Source organism: Equus przewalskii, chromosome 9 (assembly GCF_037783145.1).
Source record: "Equus przewalskii isolate Varuska chromosome 9, EquPr2, whole genome shotgun sequence".
Lineage (NCBI taxonomy): Eukaryota > Metazoa > Chordata > Mammalia > Perissodactyla > Equidae > Equus > Equus przewalskii.
Genome location: NC_091839.1, coordinates 20,153,729 through 20,172,867, shown reverse-complemented (window position 1 = coordinate 20,172,867; position 19,139 = coordinate 20,153,729). Strand labels below are relative to the sequence as shown.

The 19,139-nt window shown below is 47.5% G+C and overlaps 2 protein-coding genes across 6 annotated transcripts; both read right to left on the bottom strand.

The window, feature by feature from the left end:
• Positions 1 to 3,171: 3,171 nt before the first annotated feature.
• Positions 3,172 to 8,632, bottom strand: LOC103542996 (myeloid cell surface antigen CD33-like). Of its 3 annotated transcripts, XM_008509930.2 has the most exons (5): positions 7,946 to 8,629; positions 7,456 to 7,734; positions 4,537 to 4,630; positions 4,116 to 4,196; positions 3,172 to 3,749 (listed from the first exon to the last, which is right to left on the bottom strand). In XM_008509930.2, the coding sequence occupies exons 1-4, from the start codon at positions 8,418 to 8,420 to the stop codon at positions 4,124 to 4,126; spliced, it is 921 nt and encodes a 306-aa protein (XP_008508152.2). In that variant the 5' UTR covers positions 8,421 to 8,629; the 3' UTR covers positions 3,172 to 3,749; positions 4,116 to 4,123. The 3 variants fall into 3 exon arrangements, with proteins under 3 accessions (XP_008508152.2, XP_008508151.2, XP_008508153.2); XM_008509929.2 differs by lacking the exons at positions 3,172 to 3,749; positions 4,116 to 4,196; positions 4,537 to 4,630 and adding an exon at positions 5,987 to 6,982 and having other exon boundaries at positions 7,946 to 8,632; XM_008509931.2 differs by lacking the exons at positions 3,172 to 3,749; positions 4,116 to 4,196; positions 4,537 to 4,630 and adding an exon at positions 5,987 to 6,824 and having other exon boundaries at positions 7,946 to 8,628.
• A 722-nt stretch (positions 8,633 to 9,354) lies between these two features.
• Positions 9,355 to 18,846, bottom strand: LOC103542994 (myeloid cell surface antigen CD33-like). 3 transcript variants are annotated; one of them, XR_011522397.1, is made up of 7 exons: positions 18,705 to 18,846; positions 18,254 to 18,637; positions 17,744 to 18,022; positions 12,706 to 12,808; positions 12,278 to 12,358; positions 10,875 to 12,012; positions 9,355 to 9,583 (listed from the first exon to the last, which is right to left on the bottom strand). XR_011522397.1 is itself a non-coding variant. In XM_008509925.2 (6 exons), exons 1-5 carry the CDS (start codon positions 18,739 to 18,741, stop codon positions 12,310 to 12,312), a joined length of 852 nt encoding a protein of 283 aa, XP_008508147.2. In that variant the 5' UTR covers positions 18,742 to 18,846; the 3' UTR covers positions 10,492 to 12,012; positions 12,278 to 12,309. The 3 variants fall into 3 exon arrangements, 2 of the variants coding, with proteins under 2 accessions (XP_008508147.2, XP_008508145.2); XM_008509925.2 differs by lacking the exon at positions 9,355 to 9,583 and having other exon boundaries at positions 10,492 to 12,012; XM_008509923.2 differs by lacking the exons at positions 9,355 to 9,583; positions 10,875 to 12,012; positions 12,278 to 12,358; positions 12,706 to 12,808 and having other exon boundaries at positions 17,376 to 18,022.
• Positions 18,847 to 19,139: the final 293 nt, after the last annotated feature.

The following is a 19,139-nucleotide window of genomic DNA, read 5'->3' as shown; positions in this document are numbered from 1 at the left end:
TGAGAATATAACTACGTTTGTTAAATGTCACTGAGTTATTAAAAAGACTTTTATTCTGTCCACATTCATTTGACCATCTACAAGTATCAAAGTTTATTAGATTTATAACATGCTTTGTAAATTGAACTTTAAAGCTTTAGATTAACTAGATTCTTGGGTTCATACATGTAACAAACTGTATTGATTTGAGAAACCAAAATGACCACAGACAGACTGCTCTGTGCATGGTTACTGTCCTCGGGCTTCTGAAATGCTCACACAGACAAAACAGCAGGGGGGTCCCCTACAACCACCCCAGACATCTGTTTCTTCCTTCCCCATTCGTATAAACTTTCAGGAAGGCCCATTTGCAGAATTCTGGTAGAACCACAATGTGTGGGAGTTTGGTGAGACTCGGCGTGAATGCAGGTAAGTGTGTTCTGTCTGAGACTGAGAAACTGGGGGTACAAATGACCCCAAGAGAGGTCACACTTTCCCTTTGAGCTGGAACTTGCTTTGAATGCAGAAAGAAGACAATGACATTCTAAGAAGCACAAATGATCAAGGGGTCCTATCTAATCCTTTGGTATCATGTTACCTCCCTGCCTTGGCCAACCACTCATGCTGAAAACGATGACACGGAAGGCAGGGGAGAGATAGGGCAGCCAGAATTCCTTCTCCATTTAGTCCTTCCTTGCTCATCAGGAAGTGAAGGTGGAGCGGGTCGGTAGAAGGTGTGTGTATCAGGAAGTGAAGTACAAACAGTTGAGTTACTGAGGAGTGTTGTGGACTGAATTTCATTCCTCCATAAGATTCATCTGTTGAAGTCCTAACCCCCAGGCAGGACCTTTAAAGAGGCAACTAAATTAAAATGAGGTCTTTAGGATGGGCTCCAATCCAATAGGATAGGTGTCCTTATAAGAGGAGATTAGGACTCAGACACACAGAGAAGACCACGTGAGGACACAGGGAGAAGATGGCCATGTATGAGTCAAGGAGAGAGACCTCAGACAGAACCAACCCCACTGACACCTCGATCTTGGACTTTTAACCTCCAGAACTGTGAGGAAATAGATTTCTGTTGTTTAGAGCCACCCAGTCTGAGGTACTCTGTGTACACCCAGAGATACCCAGGTCTTCATCCCTGAATCCTGCAAATGTTCCCTTCTAAAGAAGAAGGTTCTTTGCAGATGTGATTAAGGTGAGGATCTCAACCTGCGGAGATGATCCTTGACTATCTGGGCTTGTGCCTGAGTCTGGTCGCAAGTGTCCTTCTGAGAGAGAAGTAGAGGGTGATGTTCTACGCACAGAGGAGGATGAGCACTGTGACCTCACACACAGAGTGATGTGGCCACAAGTCAAGGAGTGCCGGCCGCACAATCATCCTGAAGAAGTCAGAAGTGAATTCTCTCCTCGAGCCTTCTGAGGGGGTGCAACCAACCAAGAACTTGAGTTCTGCCCATCATCACTGATTTTGGATGATGGGGTTAAGGTCACATTACCCCAAGTTGTGGTACCTTTGCACATTGAATATTTCAAGATGAAGGAATTTGAGAAATGGCATGTGCAGCAAGGACCTTCTCTTGAAGCAGGTGATAAACCCTCACTGAGAGGTGTCCTCCCTGTACCCAGGGGAAAGGAGCATCTTATCTCCCAAGACCAAGGGACACAGAGAGGAATCTGAAGGAACAGGCCTTGCTCAGTTTCCCCCAGTTTACTGCACTGAGCCCACACTCTTTGTCCTATCATATCTCTCTATGATTCTCCACTTTGCATCAAATCTAGCAGGAAAATACTCAGTTTTAATGACTAAGTCAAGTCTTTATTTCCTTATGAAGGCTCCTGTACCACACTAAACTTACATTAAATGTTTTTGTATGCATTTTTGCTTGTCAATCTGTCTTGTGTTACAGGGGTCCCAGTCGAGAACTTGCAAGGACAGAGGTAAAGTATTTTTCCTTCCTTCCATGAATTTCTGGCCTCAAGCACTGTGAGAGAATAAGTTTCTTTTGTTTTAGATACCGAGTATGTAGTCATTTGTGTCAGTGGCCCCAGGAAGATAATACAGGTGGGAAATCAGAGAGATGTTGTCTCCTGGGAGAATGCAGAGAAAAACAGAGAAAAGTCCTCCTTCGCAGACCCATTCCTCTGCTCCTCTTTGCAGCTCTGCTCCTCAAAGTGTTTTCTGTACCCACTCTTCCCACGTCCCCTCTTCCAATTATCTCCTGAACATGCTTCAACCAAGTCTGCACCCCTTTCCCGCCTCTCCATTCAAACTGCTGTGTGGGGATCACCAAGGACAAATGTGATTCTTGTGTCCTTCCCTTCTCTGTGTTGTCAGCCCCTTTATGCTTCATCTGTTGTCATCACTTACATGGCTCTACACTCTCACATCTCCAGCCCAAACCCCACTCCTGATCTCCAGACATTCATATCCAACTGTCTCGTTGACGTCCTCAGTTGGATGTCAAGTGGCTTCTCAGAAAAAACATCCCCCTTCCAAACCCTACTCTCCAACGTCCTCCATGGAACACAGCTCCATGCTTCCAGTTGCTCAGGGAGAACATTTTGGCACCATCCTTGCTCCTCTGTCTCCCTCACTCCCCACATCCTTCAGAAAGCCCTGCTACTTCCATCTTCATAATATATCTAAACAAAAACTTTCACTCTCCCTGGTTCCACTCCCTGGTTCAAGTCACCGTCACCTCCTGCCTGGAGAACTCAGCAGTCCCTTCCCAATCTCCATGTTGCTGCTGTGGACCCTTCTGGCCTTTTCTGGACAGAGCAGCCATGGGGACCCTCTGAAAATGAAAGTTCAATCACATCCTCCACGGCTTCCAGATTCTTGCATTTCCTTCAGGGCCTCACAGTCTGCACCAGCACGTGGTCGGCACCATCCTCCCAGCTTCTCCCCTCCCTGTGCCTCCCTCTGCTGTCAAACTTCTTCTTTCCATTTCCCCAACACACCAAGCGTGCTCGGCCTCAGACTCTTCCACTCACTGTTCTCTCTCTGCATTTTCCTGCATAATTTTCTCTCAGGCAAACACAGAACCTGCTTTCTTACCTTCTTAAGTCTTTGCACCAACATCACACCTCACACTCTCAGATGTAGAAAATTGCCCCAAAGATGTCACATCCTTTCTCTGCATGATTTTTCCCCAAACAGACATTACCATCCAACATGCCCCAATGTTATCTCTTACTTATTTATTTGATTTCTATCCTTCTTGTCTCCAAAATTTCAGCTTCTTGATAAGAGATTTTGGATACTGTGTTCACTGTGGCACCCCCGGCACCAACAACAATGTAGGCACATAGTAGGTCTTCTATAATTCTTGCTCAGGAGTCTGTAATAAATGACTTAATGTCACTCTGTCGAGGTCCATACAATGATTAATACACACACACACACACACTCACACACACACACGTGTGCACGCACACACACACTGAGTGACATTTATGACTGAGCCTGAGCAGGACTTGGAGAGGCAGGAATGGGGAGGGAAGGGCATTGCAGGAGAAAGAACTGCCTATGCAAAGTCTCACGGTCACAGAGGCCTGGGCCTGACTGGGGGAGGAGATATTGTCAGATGCAGGGAGAGGGAGGAATCTGGGGGAGACGGTCCAGAAGGGCACAGTTCCCGCAAGGCCTTCAGATCCATCCTGTGGTGTTTGCTGCTCGGTCTCTGGCCACGGAGAGAGTACGCAGCTGTTCATACTGTACATTGAGTGGATGAGAATGCTGTCTGGAAACACACTCTAGAGGCCTGTGTTGAGGAGAGAGATGGAGGAGAGAGGTTACATGGGTTCAGAGACCTGGGGAAGAGACGAGTCCCCAGGAACAGCAGGTCAGGATGAGGAGGAGATGGGCAGCAAGATAGTCGTGTTGGAGGAAGGATGGTCAAGACTCATGGATGATTGGATCAGGGGGTTGAGAGGGAGGTAAACTGCGGAACCCCACCCTGTTCTGGCCTTAGAGATGGGCCCACAGTGTCATCACTGTGATGGGGACTGCAGCAGAGAAGTGGGTTTTGGGAGGAAAGTGGCAGCTCCTCTTTGAGCATCCTGAGTGGACCAGTCCCGGGGGAGGTATGTGGTGGGATGTTGGGCGGTGAGACACCCGGGTCACTCACCTGAGGGATTAACCTGGGATGGGGTTTGCATCCTTTGTGCCCCCTGTGGGCCTCATCACCTTCCCCCTGCAGGACCTCACTCTGAGAGAAGAGACCAGGGTCTTTCAGTCTGGTCGGATAGTGGCTCAGCGAGCAGCGGGCTCCCCCTCTCTTCCCTGTTCGTGGGCTGGAGGGTGACTGAGGTGGGAGAGGGCAGGTCTGGCTCCACAGACCTTCTTGAGCACACAGGTGCCTCCCATCCTGGACACTCTGTGGGCGGGCAAGATGGCTGCCAGTGTAGCTCCTCCCTCACCCCGCCCCCATCAGCCTCCTGCCTGCCCCGCCCCTTGACCCCTTCAGGACCCTCCAGCACTGGTTTTGGGACTAAGCCGCTTGTCCTCTGCCATCCCCCATCTCCCCTTCCCTCTGGGACAATGCTCACGCGAGGAAGATGAGGCAAAGGAGGAGGAGCAGGGTCTTCACAGCTGCTTCCCCGATGGCCACCAGAACCACCTCTGGCCCGGGCCCTGATCTCCCTGCAGGAAAGTGGGATGAGGATGGACCCACCTGCTCCACGGCTATCCCTGTCCTTCCAATCCCAGCAGGACTCTGGATGTTGGTTCTCCAGCCCCTGCTCCATCACGGGATGTGGGACCACCTGAGCCTGGACCTCACCTGACCCCAAGTCCTGACTGTCCAGCAGTTGACCAGAGAAAAGTTGCATAAGTTGGACTCCATTCAAAGGATAAAGTTTTGTCTGTTAATTGACGCTATCGCAAAAGTGTAAAGAGGACACGTTGAGTAAGAGAAAATATTTGCAAATCATTGATCTTATATGAGTGAGGTATCCAGAATATGTACAGAAATTTTACAATGCAAAAACAAAAAAGGAAACAGTCCAATCAAGTAATGAGCAAAGGACTTGAAAAATAATTCTCCAAAGAACATATACAAATGGCCATAAATCCATGAAAAAATTAACGACATCATTAGTCATTATGTAAATGCAGATCAGCCCACGATGAAATACCCCTTCACACCCACTCAATGTTAGTGCTATGGAGCTGATTCTGACACCTAGCGACCCTGTGTGCAGAATAGCGAACTCTGACTGGTCTTTTTGCGCCATCTTCTCACCTTGCAGCGCTGGATTATACAAAGCTACACTGCCTTTCAAAAGGTTTTCATGGCCAAATTTTTCAGAAGTGGGTGGCCACTTCCTTCTTCCTGGTCTGTCTTAGATTGGAAGCTCCTCTGAAACCTGTCAACCACGGGTGACCCTGCTGGTATTTGGAATATCAGTGGCATAGCTTTAAGCATTACAGCAACACGCATCCACCACAATGTCACAACCGGCAGATGGGTGGTGTGGTTTCCTGACCAGGAAAGGAACCCGGACCGCAGCGGCATGAGCACTGAATCATAACCGCTAGACCAACTGGGCTGGCTCTTCACATCCCCCAGGAGGCTATAATGTCTTTTAAAAAACAAAGAAAATAATATTGGCAAGGATGTGGAGAAATTGGATCCCTTGTACATTGTTGGTAGGAATGTAAAATGGAGCTGCCACTGTGGAAAATAGTCTGGCATTTCCTCTAAAGTTAAACTTAGAAACTACCGTTTGACCCAGCAATTCCACTCCTAGGTAGGCATATGCCCCAGAAAACGGAACACATGTTTGTACAAAAGCGTTATAGCAGCATTATTCACAATAGCCAAAATGTGGAAACAACCCAAATGTCCATTAATTGATCAACGGATGAACAAAATGTGGTACATCCATACAATGGAATATTATTCAGACAGAAAAGAAAAAATTACTGATACATGCTTCATGGATGAACCTTGAAAACATTTTGTGAAGTGAAAGAAGGCAGACACAAAAGGCCACGTTTTGTTCGATTCTATTTATATGAAATATGTAGAATAGGCAAATCCATGGAGACAGAAAGCAGATTAGAGGTTGCAGGGGCCAGGGGAGGGGAGAATGGAAAGTGACTGCTTCACAGGCACAGGGTTTCTCTTTGTGGTGATGAAAATGTTGGGTTGATGGAACTAGACGGTGGTGATGGTTGGACATCATTATGAATATACTAAAAGGCACCTATTAGACACTTGAAAATGGCTCTAATAGTGATTATATTTTTAGTGAGTTTTTCCTCAATAATAAAATAATGTGTGAATTTAAAAAAAAATTTATATAGAGCAACTGACTTTCACCTGTTACTGGCAAAAGTCAAAAGGTTTCACCCCATGCTGGTTCGCAGAAAACACACACTTTCAGCTCCGATGTTGGGAACGTAAACTTGTCCACTTTTGATGGAGAAAAACTTGGCAATATTTCTCAATATAGAAAGAGCATATGATCCAGCCATTTTGCTTTTAAAAACGTATTCTGCAGTCATAAATACAAACACAAGTCTGAAAGGAGATACAAGATTACTGATTGCAGCATTTCTGTTGGTAGAAGAACTTAATGCCATGATTTTTCCATTAGTAGAAGATGTGCACAGAGTCAGTATCCATCCAGGCCGTGGAACACTCCACAGTTACAGGGAGGAGCGAGGACAGTCTGTACTGCTGACATCAAAGGACCCCTAATATTCTTTAGGTGAACAAACCAAGGCTCAGAGAAGCCCATGGACCATGGTCACTTCCTGGGAGGGGGCTGGGCATCTGAGGACAGACTCTGCTGTGCCTTTTGAAGTTTTGCCCAGGTGAATATATTACCTGTACAAAAACACGTAACTTACAACCTCTTAGGGGAAAATAAAAAGAGAAGGCTGGAGGAGTCATCGGGAGACTGCAGAAGAGGAGTCTTGAGAGGCGGGCTCTGCCATGTGAGTGCTGTCCTGTTCTCCTTGTGGAGCCGAGGGGGGTGGAGAAGTCTGAGGGGAGTGAAGGGACATGGGGACAGCTGCTCACAGAGGCCATGGGGGCTGAGGATGGGAGGGATCACTGGGATCACCCACAAGAAGGCCTCTGGGCACCAAGTTGAGTGCAGGGTGAGGCTGGGACCTGGCCCTGCCCTGAGCTGGAAGAGGCCCTGCTCCTTGTAGCCCAGGAAGGGGCTCCTTCCTACCTGTGCCATCCCCTAGACAGACACTGATTGCTGGGTTCTCTGGAGCAACTAGGACCAGAACAGAGGATTCCCCTTTCAGAGTGAACGAGGGATGGGGTGAGATAAGTGTAGGCATCTCCCACACAATGTGAAACCACAGAAATCCAAGAGGGATAGAGCTTGTGTGCTTCTAGGTCCCATAATCAGCCAGGACACCAGGACAAAAGCCCCAAGTGTCACCAGCCTGGCCGTCCTGCCCACCACACCCTCAGGAACCTGGGCATCTGGCCCAGCACTCACAGGTGACGTTGAGCTGGATGGTCCTTTCCACAGTCACACCAGCTGCAGGGAAATTCACCTGACAGGTGAGGTTGGCACCGTGGTCCTGGGGCCGTGGGGTGAGGGTGAGCACCGAGGAGAGGTGGGTCCTGGGGCCCGGGGAGGTGAGGGCAGCTGATGTCCAGGAGAAGATGGGGGGTGTGCCCCGCTCACAGGCCCAGGGCACAGAGCAGGTCAGGTCCCTGTAGCTGCCAGATTCCAGGGTCCCCGGGATGAGAATGTCAGGTGTGCGGGTCAGGGCTGGTGTGAAGAAGGGGAGACACGGGGTTCAGGAGTGAGGGTCCTAGGTGTGGCCCTCAAAGAAGACTCAGGCCTTTCTTCAGCTGCTCCCAATGAGCCCTGACACACTGTACCTCCAACCCTCTCCCAGGAGTGGAGCCCATCCCAGCCCTGCCCTGGGACCCACATGTCCTTCCCTGTGAGCCTGCATGTCCTGCAGCCCACTCCTTACCCATCACATGCACAGAGAGATGGTTAGATTCATAATTCCATTTCATTCTTCCTCTCTCTACCCGAAAAAAGTATTTCCCATTGTCCCTCCTGGTGGCGTCTCTGATGTCCAGGGAGCAGTTGTAGGTCCGAGGGTCCCCGAGGAGGTGGAATCGGCCCTGGGTCTCCTCCCGCACTTCACAATCTGGGTTGTTTGTGGCCACAGGAGCATCCTGGTATGGATTTGCCCCTTCCCGGAACCAGTAGCCATGAGCTGGGGTAGAGTCATTCCAGCCATCCTGTGGGTAGAAGACAGTGCAGGGCACTCGGACACACAGACCCTCCTGCACCGTCACTGACTCCTGCACTTGCAGCCCGAATATTTCACTCTCAGCCAAGGACTCTGCAAGAAAAGGAGGGTCAGCAACAGCCCCTGCCCAACCCACTCCTTCTGCCCACTCAGCTGCCCACAGCAGGGGCAGCAGCAGTGGCAGCATCTCTGAGATGGAATGTTCTGGGCGTTTGTCCTGTGTCTGAAGAGAGAAGGGGAAGGAGAGTGGGAGGGGAGTTGCAGGAAGCTGGGGAGGAGCACGTGACCATGGTCCATCCCAGAAGAGGAACTGTAGACCAGAGCTCGTCCCCTCTCTGCACACCCCACGACTCAGAGACCCTGAGACCCTCCCAGAGGGGAGCAGACAGGAGCAGACCCCATTTTCTGTCCCCATCTTGGGGTTTCCATCCAGCACTGGAGCTTGGGGCAGGACCTCTGAGGACATCTGAGGAGTGGGAGATGGTGAGTCTCTAAGGGTCTCCCATCTGGGGTGCTTTTCTGAACCCTGTTGTCTACACCTGCCTGGCCCCAGAAGGTACAGCCTCATCTAGACCTCGCGTGGATGGTCCTGCCAGTGATAGAACTCTTTAGGGTCTGTGTGAGCATCTGGTGCAGAGAAAAAGAAGGGGGTTCTAGGTGAGGTGAAGGCAGCAGGAAATCATTCCTTCCTTCCTTCATTCATTCCCCAAACACTTAGTGAGCGTCTCTGTGTTGAGGAGATTGGAGACAAGAAGGGAGACGACCAACGTGCTCCATGCCCACGAGATGCTCCCCACCCAGTGGAGTCACTTCCTCCCCAAACACTCAGTCTTGTTGGGCTTCAGAGCTGCAGCCACTGGGGAGTCTGCTGTGTGTCCTGGAAGAATACTCGGTATTTTCTAAAATACAAGTATGGTATTTTTTTGAAACATAGTAAAAAAAAATACCAAACAACACCTTGAAACTCTATTCCATTAAACAAGAACTTCCAATTCTCTCTACCTCCCACCCCCCAGCAACCACTGTCCCATTTTCTCTCTAGGAATTTGATTATTTTAGATACTTCATATAAGTGGAATCATATAGTATTTGCCTTTTATTGACTGGTTTATTTCACTCACCACAAACGTCCTCAAGCTTCATCCATGTGGTAGCCTGTGTCAGAATTCCTTGCTTTTTAAGGTGAATAACATTCCATGGTACGTACACACTACATAGTGTTTATCCATCCATCCACTGAGTGATGCTTGGGTTGCTTCCACGTTTTGGCTTTTGTGAACAACACTGCTGTGAGCATGGGTGTGCAAATGTCTCTTTGAGTTCCTGCTCTCAATTCTTTTGGATAAATACCTAGAAATGAAATTACTCATCATATGGTAATTCCATTTTAATTTTTTGAGAAACTGCCATTCTCTTATCATCTCCCGACTTGTTTTATTCTTTTTTTTTCCTTATCTGTTGTCATCACCTTACACTGGCTATACATTTTAACGTCTCCAGTCGGGACCCCTCTCCTGACCTCCATATGTGTATATCCAGCTTTCCAGTTATCTATCAGGTGGCCTCTCAGAATGAACATCACTCTTGCAAACCCTGCTCTCAGATTTCCTCCATGCCACACAACTGCATCCTTCCAGGTGCTCCAAGGAAAGATTTCAGCACCATCCTTGTTCCTCTCTTTCCCCCACTTACCACATCCAGCAGAAATTTCAGTCAGCTTAACCCTCAAAATGTTTCCCAAATATATGCTCTCTACCTACACAATGTCCCTGGTCCAGGGCACCATCAAGTCCTGCCTGGAGTGCCCATAGAGACGTGCCACATCTATCTTTGGCTGCCCTGGACCCACCCTCTCCGATTCTGAACATAGAAGCCATTGGGATCCTACTAACTTGAGGGTCTAGTCATGTGACTGCTCCCCTCAAAGGCTTCCAGGATCGTGCGTTGGCCTGCGGTGGTCTCCCACGGGGCCTGCACTGTCCTCCCTGTGCTGTCACACGTCAGCCTCTTGTTTCCTCCACACACCACGCCTGCTTCTGCCTCTGGACCATGGCTCTCACTTCTCCCCCTTTTCCATCTTCCTGGAATACTTTTCTCGTAGGGAAACACAAGACTTCCTTCCTCCTTACCTCCAAGTCTTTGTTCAAACATCACCTCCATCACATCACACTCTCCAATTCAGAAAACCCACCCCACTATGCCACAGGCTGCTTTCCCTGAGGGATCTCCCCCAAACATGTATTGATATCCCACATGCTGTAATTTAATTTATTTTTTATTCTTGTCTCAATAATGACTGACAGAATCCGGATGACAGAAACACTTCCTGTTCCCTTTGTTTACTGTGGTAAAATATCTGTAAAAGAAAAATGGCCATTTAAAAAGTTTTACAGGGCACAATTCAGTGACACCAGATGCACTCACAATGTTGTGCAACCATCACCTCTGTGTATTTCCTGAACATTTCCGTCATCCCAAACAGTAACTCTGCACAGTTGCACAATGACTCCCCATCCCCCGCCCCTTGGTTGCGAGCAGCCACCATTATTCTTTCTGTTTCTATGAATTTGTCTTCATAGGCAGCTCATAGAAGCAGAATCACGCAATATTTGCCCTTTTGTGTCTGTCTCCTTCCATTTACCATATTGTTTTCAAGGTTCATCCATGAGGTAGCATGTGCCAGAATTTCACTTATTCCTCTTCAAGGCTGAATGATATTCCATTGTATGCATGTGCCATATTTGGTTCATCCATTATTCTGTTGATGGGCACCAGCATTGGTTCCACAGCTACTGTGAATAATGCTGCTATGAACACTGGTGTACAAGCATCCATTAAATGCATACGTTCAAGTCCTTTGAGTACATATCTAGAAGTGGCAGCGCTGGGTCATAGGGTGATTCTATGTTTAATTTTTGAAAGAGATTCCAAAGGGTTTTCCACTGGGCTGCACCACTTCTCATTCTCACAGGCAATGCCCATGGGTTCTAATTCATTCACACCTTTGCCAATACTTGTTACTATGTGTTTTTTTAAAAAAATATATAAAGCTGTCCTAATGGGTGTAAAGTCGTATTTCATTGTAGTTTTGACTTGCATTTCTCTAACGACTGATGATGCTGATCATCTTTTCATGTGCTCCTTGGTCATTTGTGTGTCTTCTTCGCAGAAGTGTATCTTCAAATCCTTTGCATGACAGTGAGTTTTGAAGTTGTGTCACTGATGCACAATGCTGGTACGTCATATGTATGCAATGACAATTGTTAAATGGGTCTATGCATAAATGACTGAATGTTACTCTGCTTAGAACTATACAATGACAAACACATGCACGCACACACACTGGGTGGCATTTAAGAATGAGCCTGAGGGATGAGCATGACTTGGAGAGGTAGGAATGAGGAAGGAAGGGCATTTCAGGAGAAGGAACTACACATACAAAGTCTCAGAGTCACAGAGGCCTTGGCCCAGCTGGGAGAGGAGACATTGACAGATGCAGAGAGAGGGAGGAATCTGGGGGAGAGTCCAGCAGAGACGGATCAGGCCAGGCCTTCAAATTCAGCCTGTGGTGTTTTCAGCTCAGTCTCTGGCCATGGAGAGGACACGTAGCTGTTCATACTGTGCAGGACATGGATGATGGTCTCTGGAAACAATCTGGAGGCCCGAGTTGAGGAGAGAGATGGAAGCAGGAGGTGAGGTGAGTTCAGAGACCCAGGGAAGAGATGAGCCCCCAGGAACAACCAGCGTCAGGATGAGGAGACGACAGGCAGCAACATGAGCTGTGATTAGGGAGAAGGATGACAAAACAGTTTTATTGGATTCTGGAGAGAGGAGGGAAGTCAACGTGTGTAGTCAAAACCTATTTCTGGCCTTAGAGATGGGGGTCTTGGCATCATCAGTGTGAGAGGGAACCCAGCAAAGAAGTGGGTTTGCAGAGGAAGATGGCAGCTCAACTTTGGCCATGCTGAGCAGAGGAATTCTGGGGGCCATGCTGGGGGAGGTATGCAGTGGGATGTTGGGTGGTGAGACATCTGGGTCACTCACCTGAGGGATTAACCCGGGGTGGTGTTTGCATCCTACATGCCCCCTGCAGGCCTCATCACTTTCCTCCTGTAGGACCTCATTCTAAGAAAAGAGACCAGAGTCTTTCAGTTTAGTCAGACTGAAGTTCACCTGGCAACAGACTCACCCGGTCTTCCTTGTACAGGGGCTGGAGGTGAGACTGATGTGGGAGAGGGCAGGTCTGGCTCCACAGACTGTGTGGAGAACACAGGTACCTCCCATCCTGGACACTCCGTGGGCGGGGCATCATAACTGCCCTGGTGGATTCCCCATCAACACCCCCTGTCCCTGTAAGCTTTGTGCCTGCCCCACCTCCTGATCCATTTGGGACTTCCCAGCACTAGTCTGTGACTCAGCCAGGTGCCCCATCCCCTCCCCACACCTCCTGTTCATCCTGGGACAATGCTCACATGAGGAAGATGAGGCAGAGGAGGAGGAGCAGGATCTTCACAGCTGCTTCCCCGATGGCCACCAGAACAACTTCTGTCATGGGCCTTGATCTCCCTGCAGGAACTTGGGACAAGAACAGATCCACCTGCTGCATGGCAATCCTGTGTCCTTCCACTCCAAGTGGGATCTGGACATTGGTCCTCCAGGCCCTCCTGCATCACGGATATGTGACCACCTGCACTCAGGCTTCACCCCACCCCACCCCACAACCTGACTGTCCAGCATTTGGATGGAGGAAAATTGAATAAGTTGGACTTCATCAAAATGACAAAATTTTGTTCTTCGATTGACACTACTGAGAAAGTAAAAAGCCAACCTACTTAATGGGAGAAAATATTTGCAATTCACAGATCTGATAAAAGTGTAGGATCCAGCACTCTTACAACTCAACAGCAGAACACCAAACTACTCACTTAAAAGATGGGCAGAGAGCCAGCCCTGATGGCCTAGTGGTTAAATTTCAGCACGCTCTGCTTCAGCAGCCCGGGTTCAGTGCCTGAGGGTCAAACCACACTACTCATCTGTCAGTGGCCATGCTATGGTGGCAGCTGACATAGGAGAACCAGAAGGACTTGCAACTAGAACATACAACTTTGTATCGGGGCTTTCAGGAATGGAAAAAAAGAGAGAGAGAGACTGGCAACAAATGTTAGCTGATGGTGAATCTTTCCCAGCCAAAAAAAAAGTCTGCAAAGAATCTGAAAAAAATCTCCCAAGAAGATATACAAATGGCCAATATGTCCACGAAAGAATTAGCAATATCATTAGTCATTACATAAACGCAAATGAAAACTGATGAAATACTCCTTCACAGCACTAGCAGGCTATAATTTTTTTCAAAAAAGGACAATAACAATGTTGGTAAGGGTGTGGAGAAATTAGAACCTTCATACATTTCCAGAGTAAACGTAAAATGGAGCTGCCATTGTGGAAAACAGTCTGGCATTTCCTCAAAAAGTGGAACATTGAATTACCATGTGACCTAGCAGTTACACTCCTAAGGAGGTACTCGGGAGTGGAGTTCTCAACAAATCTGAGAACATGTGTTTGAACAAAAGCATGTATACCAATGTTTATAGCAGCATTATTCCCAACAGCCAAAATGTGGAAACAACCCAAATGTCCATCAACTGGTCAATGGATGAACAATATGCGGTACATCCATACAATGGAATCTTATTCAGACAGAAAAGAAAGAATTACTGATACATGCTATATGGATCAACATTCAAAATGTTTTGTGAAGCAAGATAAGCCAGAGAAAAAAGGCCACATTTTGTATGATGCCACTTATATGAAATGTCCAGAATAGGCAAATCCACAGAGACACAAAGCAGATTAGTGGTTGCAGGGACTGGGGGAGGGGAGTATGGAGAGTGACTGCTTCACGGGCACAGGGTTCCTCTTCGGGGTGATGAAAATGTTGGATGGATGGAATTAGATATTGGTGATGGTTGTACAACATTGTGAATGTACTAAAAGCCACCTACTGTACACTTAAAAATGGCTCAGACAGTGACTTTAGTTTTAGTGAATTTTCCTCAATAATAAAATAATTTATACATATTTTTAAAAATTATATATAGACACCAATATTTACCTGCTGCTGTCAAAAATCAAAAAGTTTCCTCTTATACTGAATACACACACTTTTAGCTTCTGCATACCAAATGAAGGGATCAAAAAAATGAAAAGACAACCCATCAACTGGGAGAAAATATTTGTAGATCATATATCTGACAAAGAGTTGATTTCCAAAATATATAAAGAACTTATACAACTCAACAAGAAAAAATGAACAGCCTGATCAAAAAGTGAGCAGAGGGAGTGAACAGACGTTTTTCCAAAGAAGATATACAGATGGTCAACAGACAGATGAAAAGATGCTCAACATCACTCATTATTAGAGAAATGCAAATCAAAACTACAATGAGATATCACCTCACACCCATCAGAATGGGTATAATTAACAAGATAAGCAATAACAAATGTTGCAGAGGATGTGGAGAAATGGGAACCCTCATATACTGCTGGTGGGAATGAAAACAGGTGCACCCACAATGGAAAACAGTATAGAGATTTCTCAATAAATTAAAAATAGAAACGTCATTTGATCCAGCTATTCCACTACTGGGTATTTATCCAGAGAACATGAAATCAGCAATTCAAAGAGATCCATGCATCCCTGTGTTCATCGCAGCATTATTCACAATAGCCAGGACATGGAAGCAACCCAAGTGCCCATCGATGGATGAATGGATAAAGAAGATGTGGTATATATATATATACAATGGAATACTACCCATCCATAAAAGAGACAAAACCATGCCATTTGCATGGACGGTCCTTGAGGGTACTATGTTAAGTGAAATGAGCCAGACAGAGAAAGACAAACACTGTGTGATTTCCCTCACAAGTAGAAGATAAATACACGGATAAGGAGAAAGATTAGTGGTAACCAGAGGGGAAGGGAGCGGGTAGAGGGCAAAAGGGGAAAAGGGGCACATAAGCATGGTGATGGATACAAATTAGACTATTGCTGGTGAGCACAACGCTGTCTATACAGAAACTGACAAGTAATAATGTACACCTGAATTTTACACCATGTTATAAGCCATTACGTTCTCAGTAAAAAAAAAAGAAGGTGCAGCTACAGCTGAGATGTGTAATGACCCTGCTCATGGAAAGCAAATGGTTCTGGGAGAGTCTAGTGAATGGGCATGTTTGGAGGAGTTTGTGTATGAAGATAGTAGAAGAAGTTATGTGAGATTTAAGAAACTATGTTCAAAGGTGAAAGTCAGAGTCACGAAAGAAAATGTTGATAAATGCGACCAGTGTTTTGCTAGGAAATGTTTAACAGCCAGCTCCTTCATGGTGGGGGAAGGGGGGGTGTACTGATTTGTAGCATTTGCCTATTTCCTTCGATCTAAATATTCCCATCCTGCCCAATTTCATGCACCCAATTTGAGGTCACTGACCCCGGACTTGGGAAAAGATGGACACAATTAGTTCTTGCCAAACAGTCAGAGCCAACACCATTACACCACTACGTGCAACACAGCAGAAAAATACATGTTTTTTTCCTGGAAAAATCACTATATGCTAAGTCAAAAGGCCATCAGCAGACTAGAAATCAGTCCTTTCAATAACACACAGCTGATGTCCTCAAGATGAACAAAGCTTCTTCAAATAATTAAGAGAAAGATCACAAAGAAACACCAGTGGGTCTTAAACACAAGGAAAGATCTCAACCTATTCGCAAAATACAACTGCAACTTAAAATAGCAGGGAATTCCCTTAGGATGTGAGTGAGGATGGACACGCTCAGCAGGGAACGGGGCACATTGCAGGTGGGAGTATGAACGGATCAACCTCCGTGTAGTGGGATTTGACAGCATCTGTAGAAATTACACACATACCCTTTGATCCGGGACTTTCTTCTCCACAAAATTATCTGCCAGACACACATGCATGGAGAATGTTTGTACAAGTTATTCAGGGCAGTATTTTTTGTCTGAGCAGAAGATTGGAAACATCATAGCCTTTCCACCAACAGGGGACCAATTGAGTGCTTTATAGTACCATATACTTTCAACTGGACAACCATGGAGTCATCAGTAAGAATGAGGAAGGTTTCCTGTGTACTGATGTAGAAGGATCTCCAAGATAGACTGAGTGTGAGAAAAAGGCGAGTTTAGTTCACAGAAATGTACCAATGTCACTTCCTTAGTTGTGACAAATGTGCAAACATGAGGTGAGATTTTAACAATGAGGGAAGCTGGGTGAGAGATTATGGAAACTCTCCATAACAGGTAAATCTAAAAATGCTCCACATGAAAAGTTTATTAAAATGATAATAAAGATGCAGAACAGTGTGTATAGTATGATGTGTACCTATGTGTGTGTGTGTTTAAATGTATATGCATAGGTTGCATTTGGGAAGATAACCAAGAGGGAGGTACACAGCGTTCTGAATACTCTTTTATTCCTACTAAATTTTCCTAGGGACTGAATTGTGTTCCTCCTAATTCATATATCAAAGCCCCAACCCCCAGTGTGATGGTATTTGGAGGTATCTGGAGGGATCTTTGGGAGGTGATTGGGGTCAGATGAGGTCATGAGAGTGGGGCTCTCATGATGACATTAGTGCCCTTATAAGAAGAGACACCAGAGAGCTGGCTCTCTCAGCCTTGTGAGGACACAGCCAGAAGGCGGCCATCTACAAAGCAGGAAGAGAGTCCTCACCAGGAACCTGATGGCTGACACCTTGATCTTGGACTTCCAGCCTCCAGAAGTATGAGAAATAAATTCCTGTTGTTTAAGCCATGCAGTCTGGGGTAATTTGTTATGGCATGCTGAGCAGCTAAGACACTTTTTATGCTTCCTATTTTAACACTAACATTAAAATGATCCAGGGAGGCTGGAGGAGTAGGTGGGGTCCAGATCCTAAGGAGAATGAGGGCTGGCTTTGGGACGAGGATGCATCCCTTGCATGGGGACAGCACAACCTTGGATGTGCAAACCCCTGAGAGCAGGGTCAGTGGAGGTGGGAGGCCAGTGTGTAAGCTAATGGTTGAGTGGGGGCTTCCCATCTCTGCTGTGCCCACTCCTGGCCTGAGCCTTTCTCCCATCTGAGTTCTGAACCCCACCTCTGCTCTGAAGGGAGGAGACAGACCCTACTTCCACCACAGCCCCCAGATAGTAGAGGTTCGCCCTACTTGTGCTTTCTTTCCGGAACACACTGAAGGTCGTGAGTTCAGGAGCACATCAGGACAGACAGACATGTTGTTCCCTTTTCAAAGGCAGGAAGGTGGGTGATGGGCCTTTTCCCCCAGAACTTTAGAAATAGGAAGTGGGTGGAGTTGGATGTCCTCTTTCCTTCCTCCCCAGAGCCAGCTTGCAGAACCCAGCACCCAGCACCCACTATCACAGGCTCTGCCTCCCCCTCCCCCATAGTAATTGCCCTTAGGGACCTGGCCATCCTGGTCTGGCACTCACAGGACACGTTGAGCTGGACGGTCCTCTCCGTGCTCACACCAGCTCCAGGGAATGTCACTTGACAGGTGAGGTTGGTGCCGTGGTCCTGGGGCTCTGGGGTGAGGGTAAGCACTGAGGAGTGGGGAGTCTTGGAGCCCATGGAGGTGAGGGCGACCCCCATCCAGGAGAAGGTGGGGGGCGTCCCCCTCTCACAGGCCCATGGCACAGTACAAGTAATGTTCTTGGGGTGGCCAGCTTCTAGGGTCTCCTGGATGTAGATGTCAGGTGTCTCTGTCAGAGCTGAGGAGGAGAGAGACAGAGACCAGGCCTGGAGGCGGGGACCCCAAGTATGAGCCTAAGGTCAACCTCTACCCCAGGCCAGCCATCTCCTCCCTGGTCAGCCTCAGCATCCTGCCCTCCCAGGTCCTTCTGGGTCCCTCCCAGGATGAAGAGCAAGGAATCCCCTCCCAGTGCTTCCCTGGAGGCCCACAGAACCCATCCATGTATCCTCTCCTTGTCCCCATTCCTTACCTGTCACATGCACAGAGAGCTGGTTCTGTCTGTAATTATATCTCAGAAAAGACCCTCTCTCCACCCGAAAGAAGTATGTCCCAGAGTCACTCCTCCTGGTGTCTTTGATGTCCAGGGAGCAGTCATAGATCTGGGGGTTTCCAAGAAGGTGGAATCGGCCCTGAGTCTCCTCCTGCACTTCACGATCTGGGTTGTTTGTGGCCACAGGAGCTTCCTGGTGTGGACTTGCCCCTTCTCGGAACCAGTAGCCATAAACTGGGTCAGTGTTACTGTCATTGACTTGAGGATAGAAGATAGTGCAGGGCACACGGACGCACAGGCCCTCCTGCACCGTCGCAGACCCCTGCACTTGCAGCCAGAATCTCCCATGCTGAGCCTGGGACCCTGTGGGGAAATGACGGTCATCTCGGTCCCCTGCCCCACCTACTCCCTCTCCCCTCAACCCACTCACCTGCCCACAGCAGAGGGAGCAACAGCAGCAGCGGCATCTTTGAGGACGAGCCACAGGACCTCGGTGTCACAGGACTAGGAGGAAGCCCCAGCAGGAAGCCCAGACTGAGGTCAGAAAGGTGACTGACTGCAGAAGAGGAACTTGAAACCCACATGCTTTGGAGCTGGTGTGGTCCTTGGAGAATTACAACTCCTACTTTCCAGGTGGGGTTTCACATAAACTCACAAATTCATTTCTACATCCCTTTACTCCATATAAATCTGTGCTTCTTCCATTTCTACCTGGTTCTCCCATTAATGAGTTAAATAAAATAGGGAGTTGCCATTCAATGGGTATAAATTTCAGTCGTGGAAGAGGAAAAAGTTCTAGAGATCTGCTGTGCAACACAGTGCCTACGGTAAACAATACTGTAAACTTAATTGGTGAAGAGTGTAG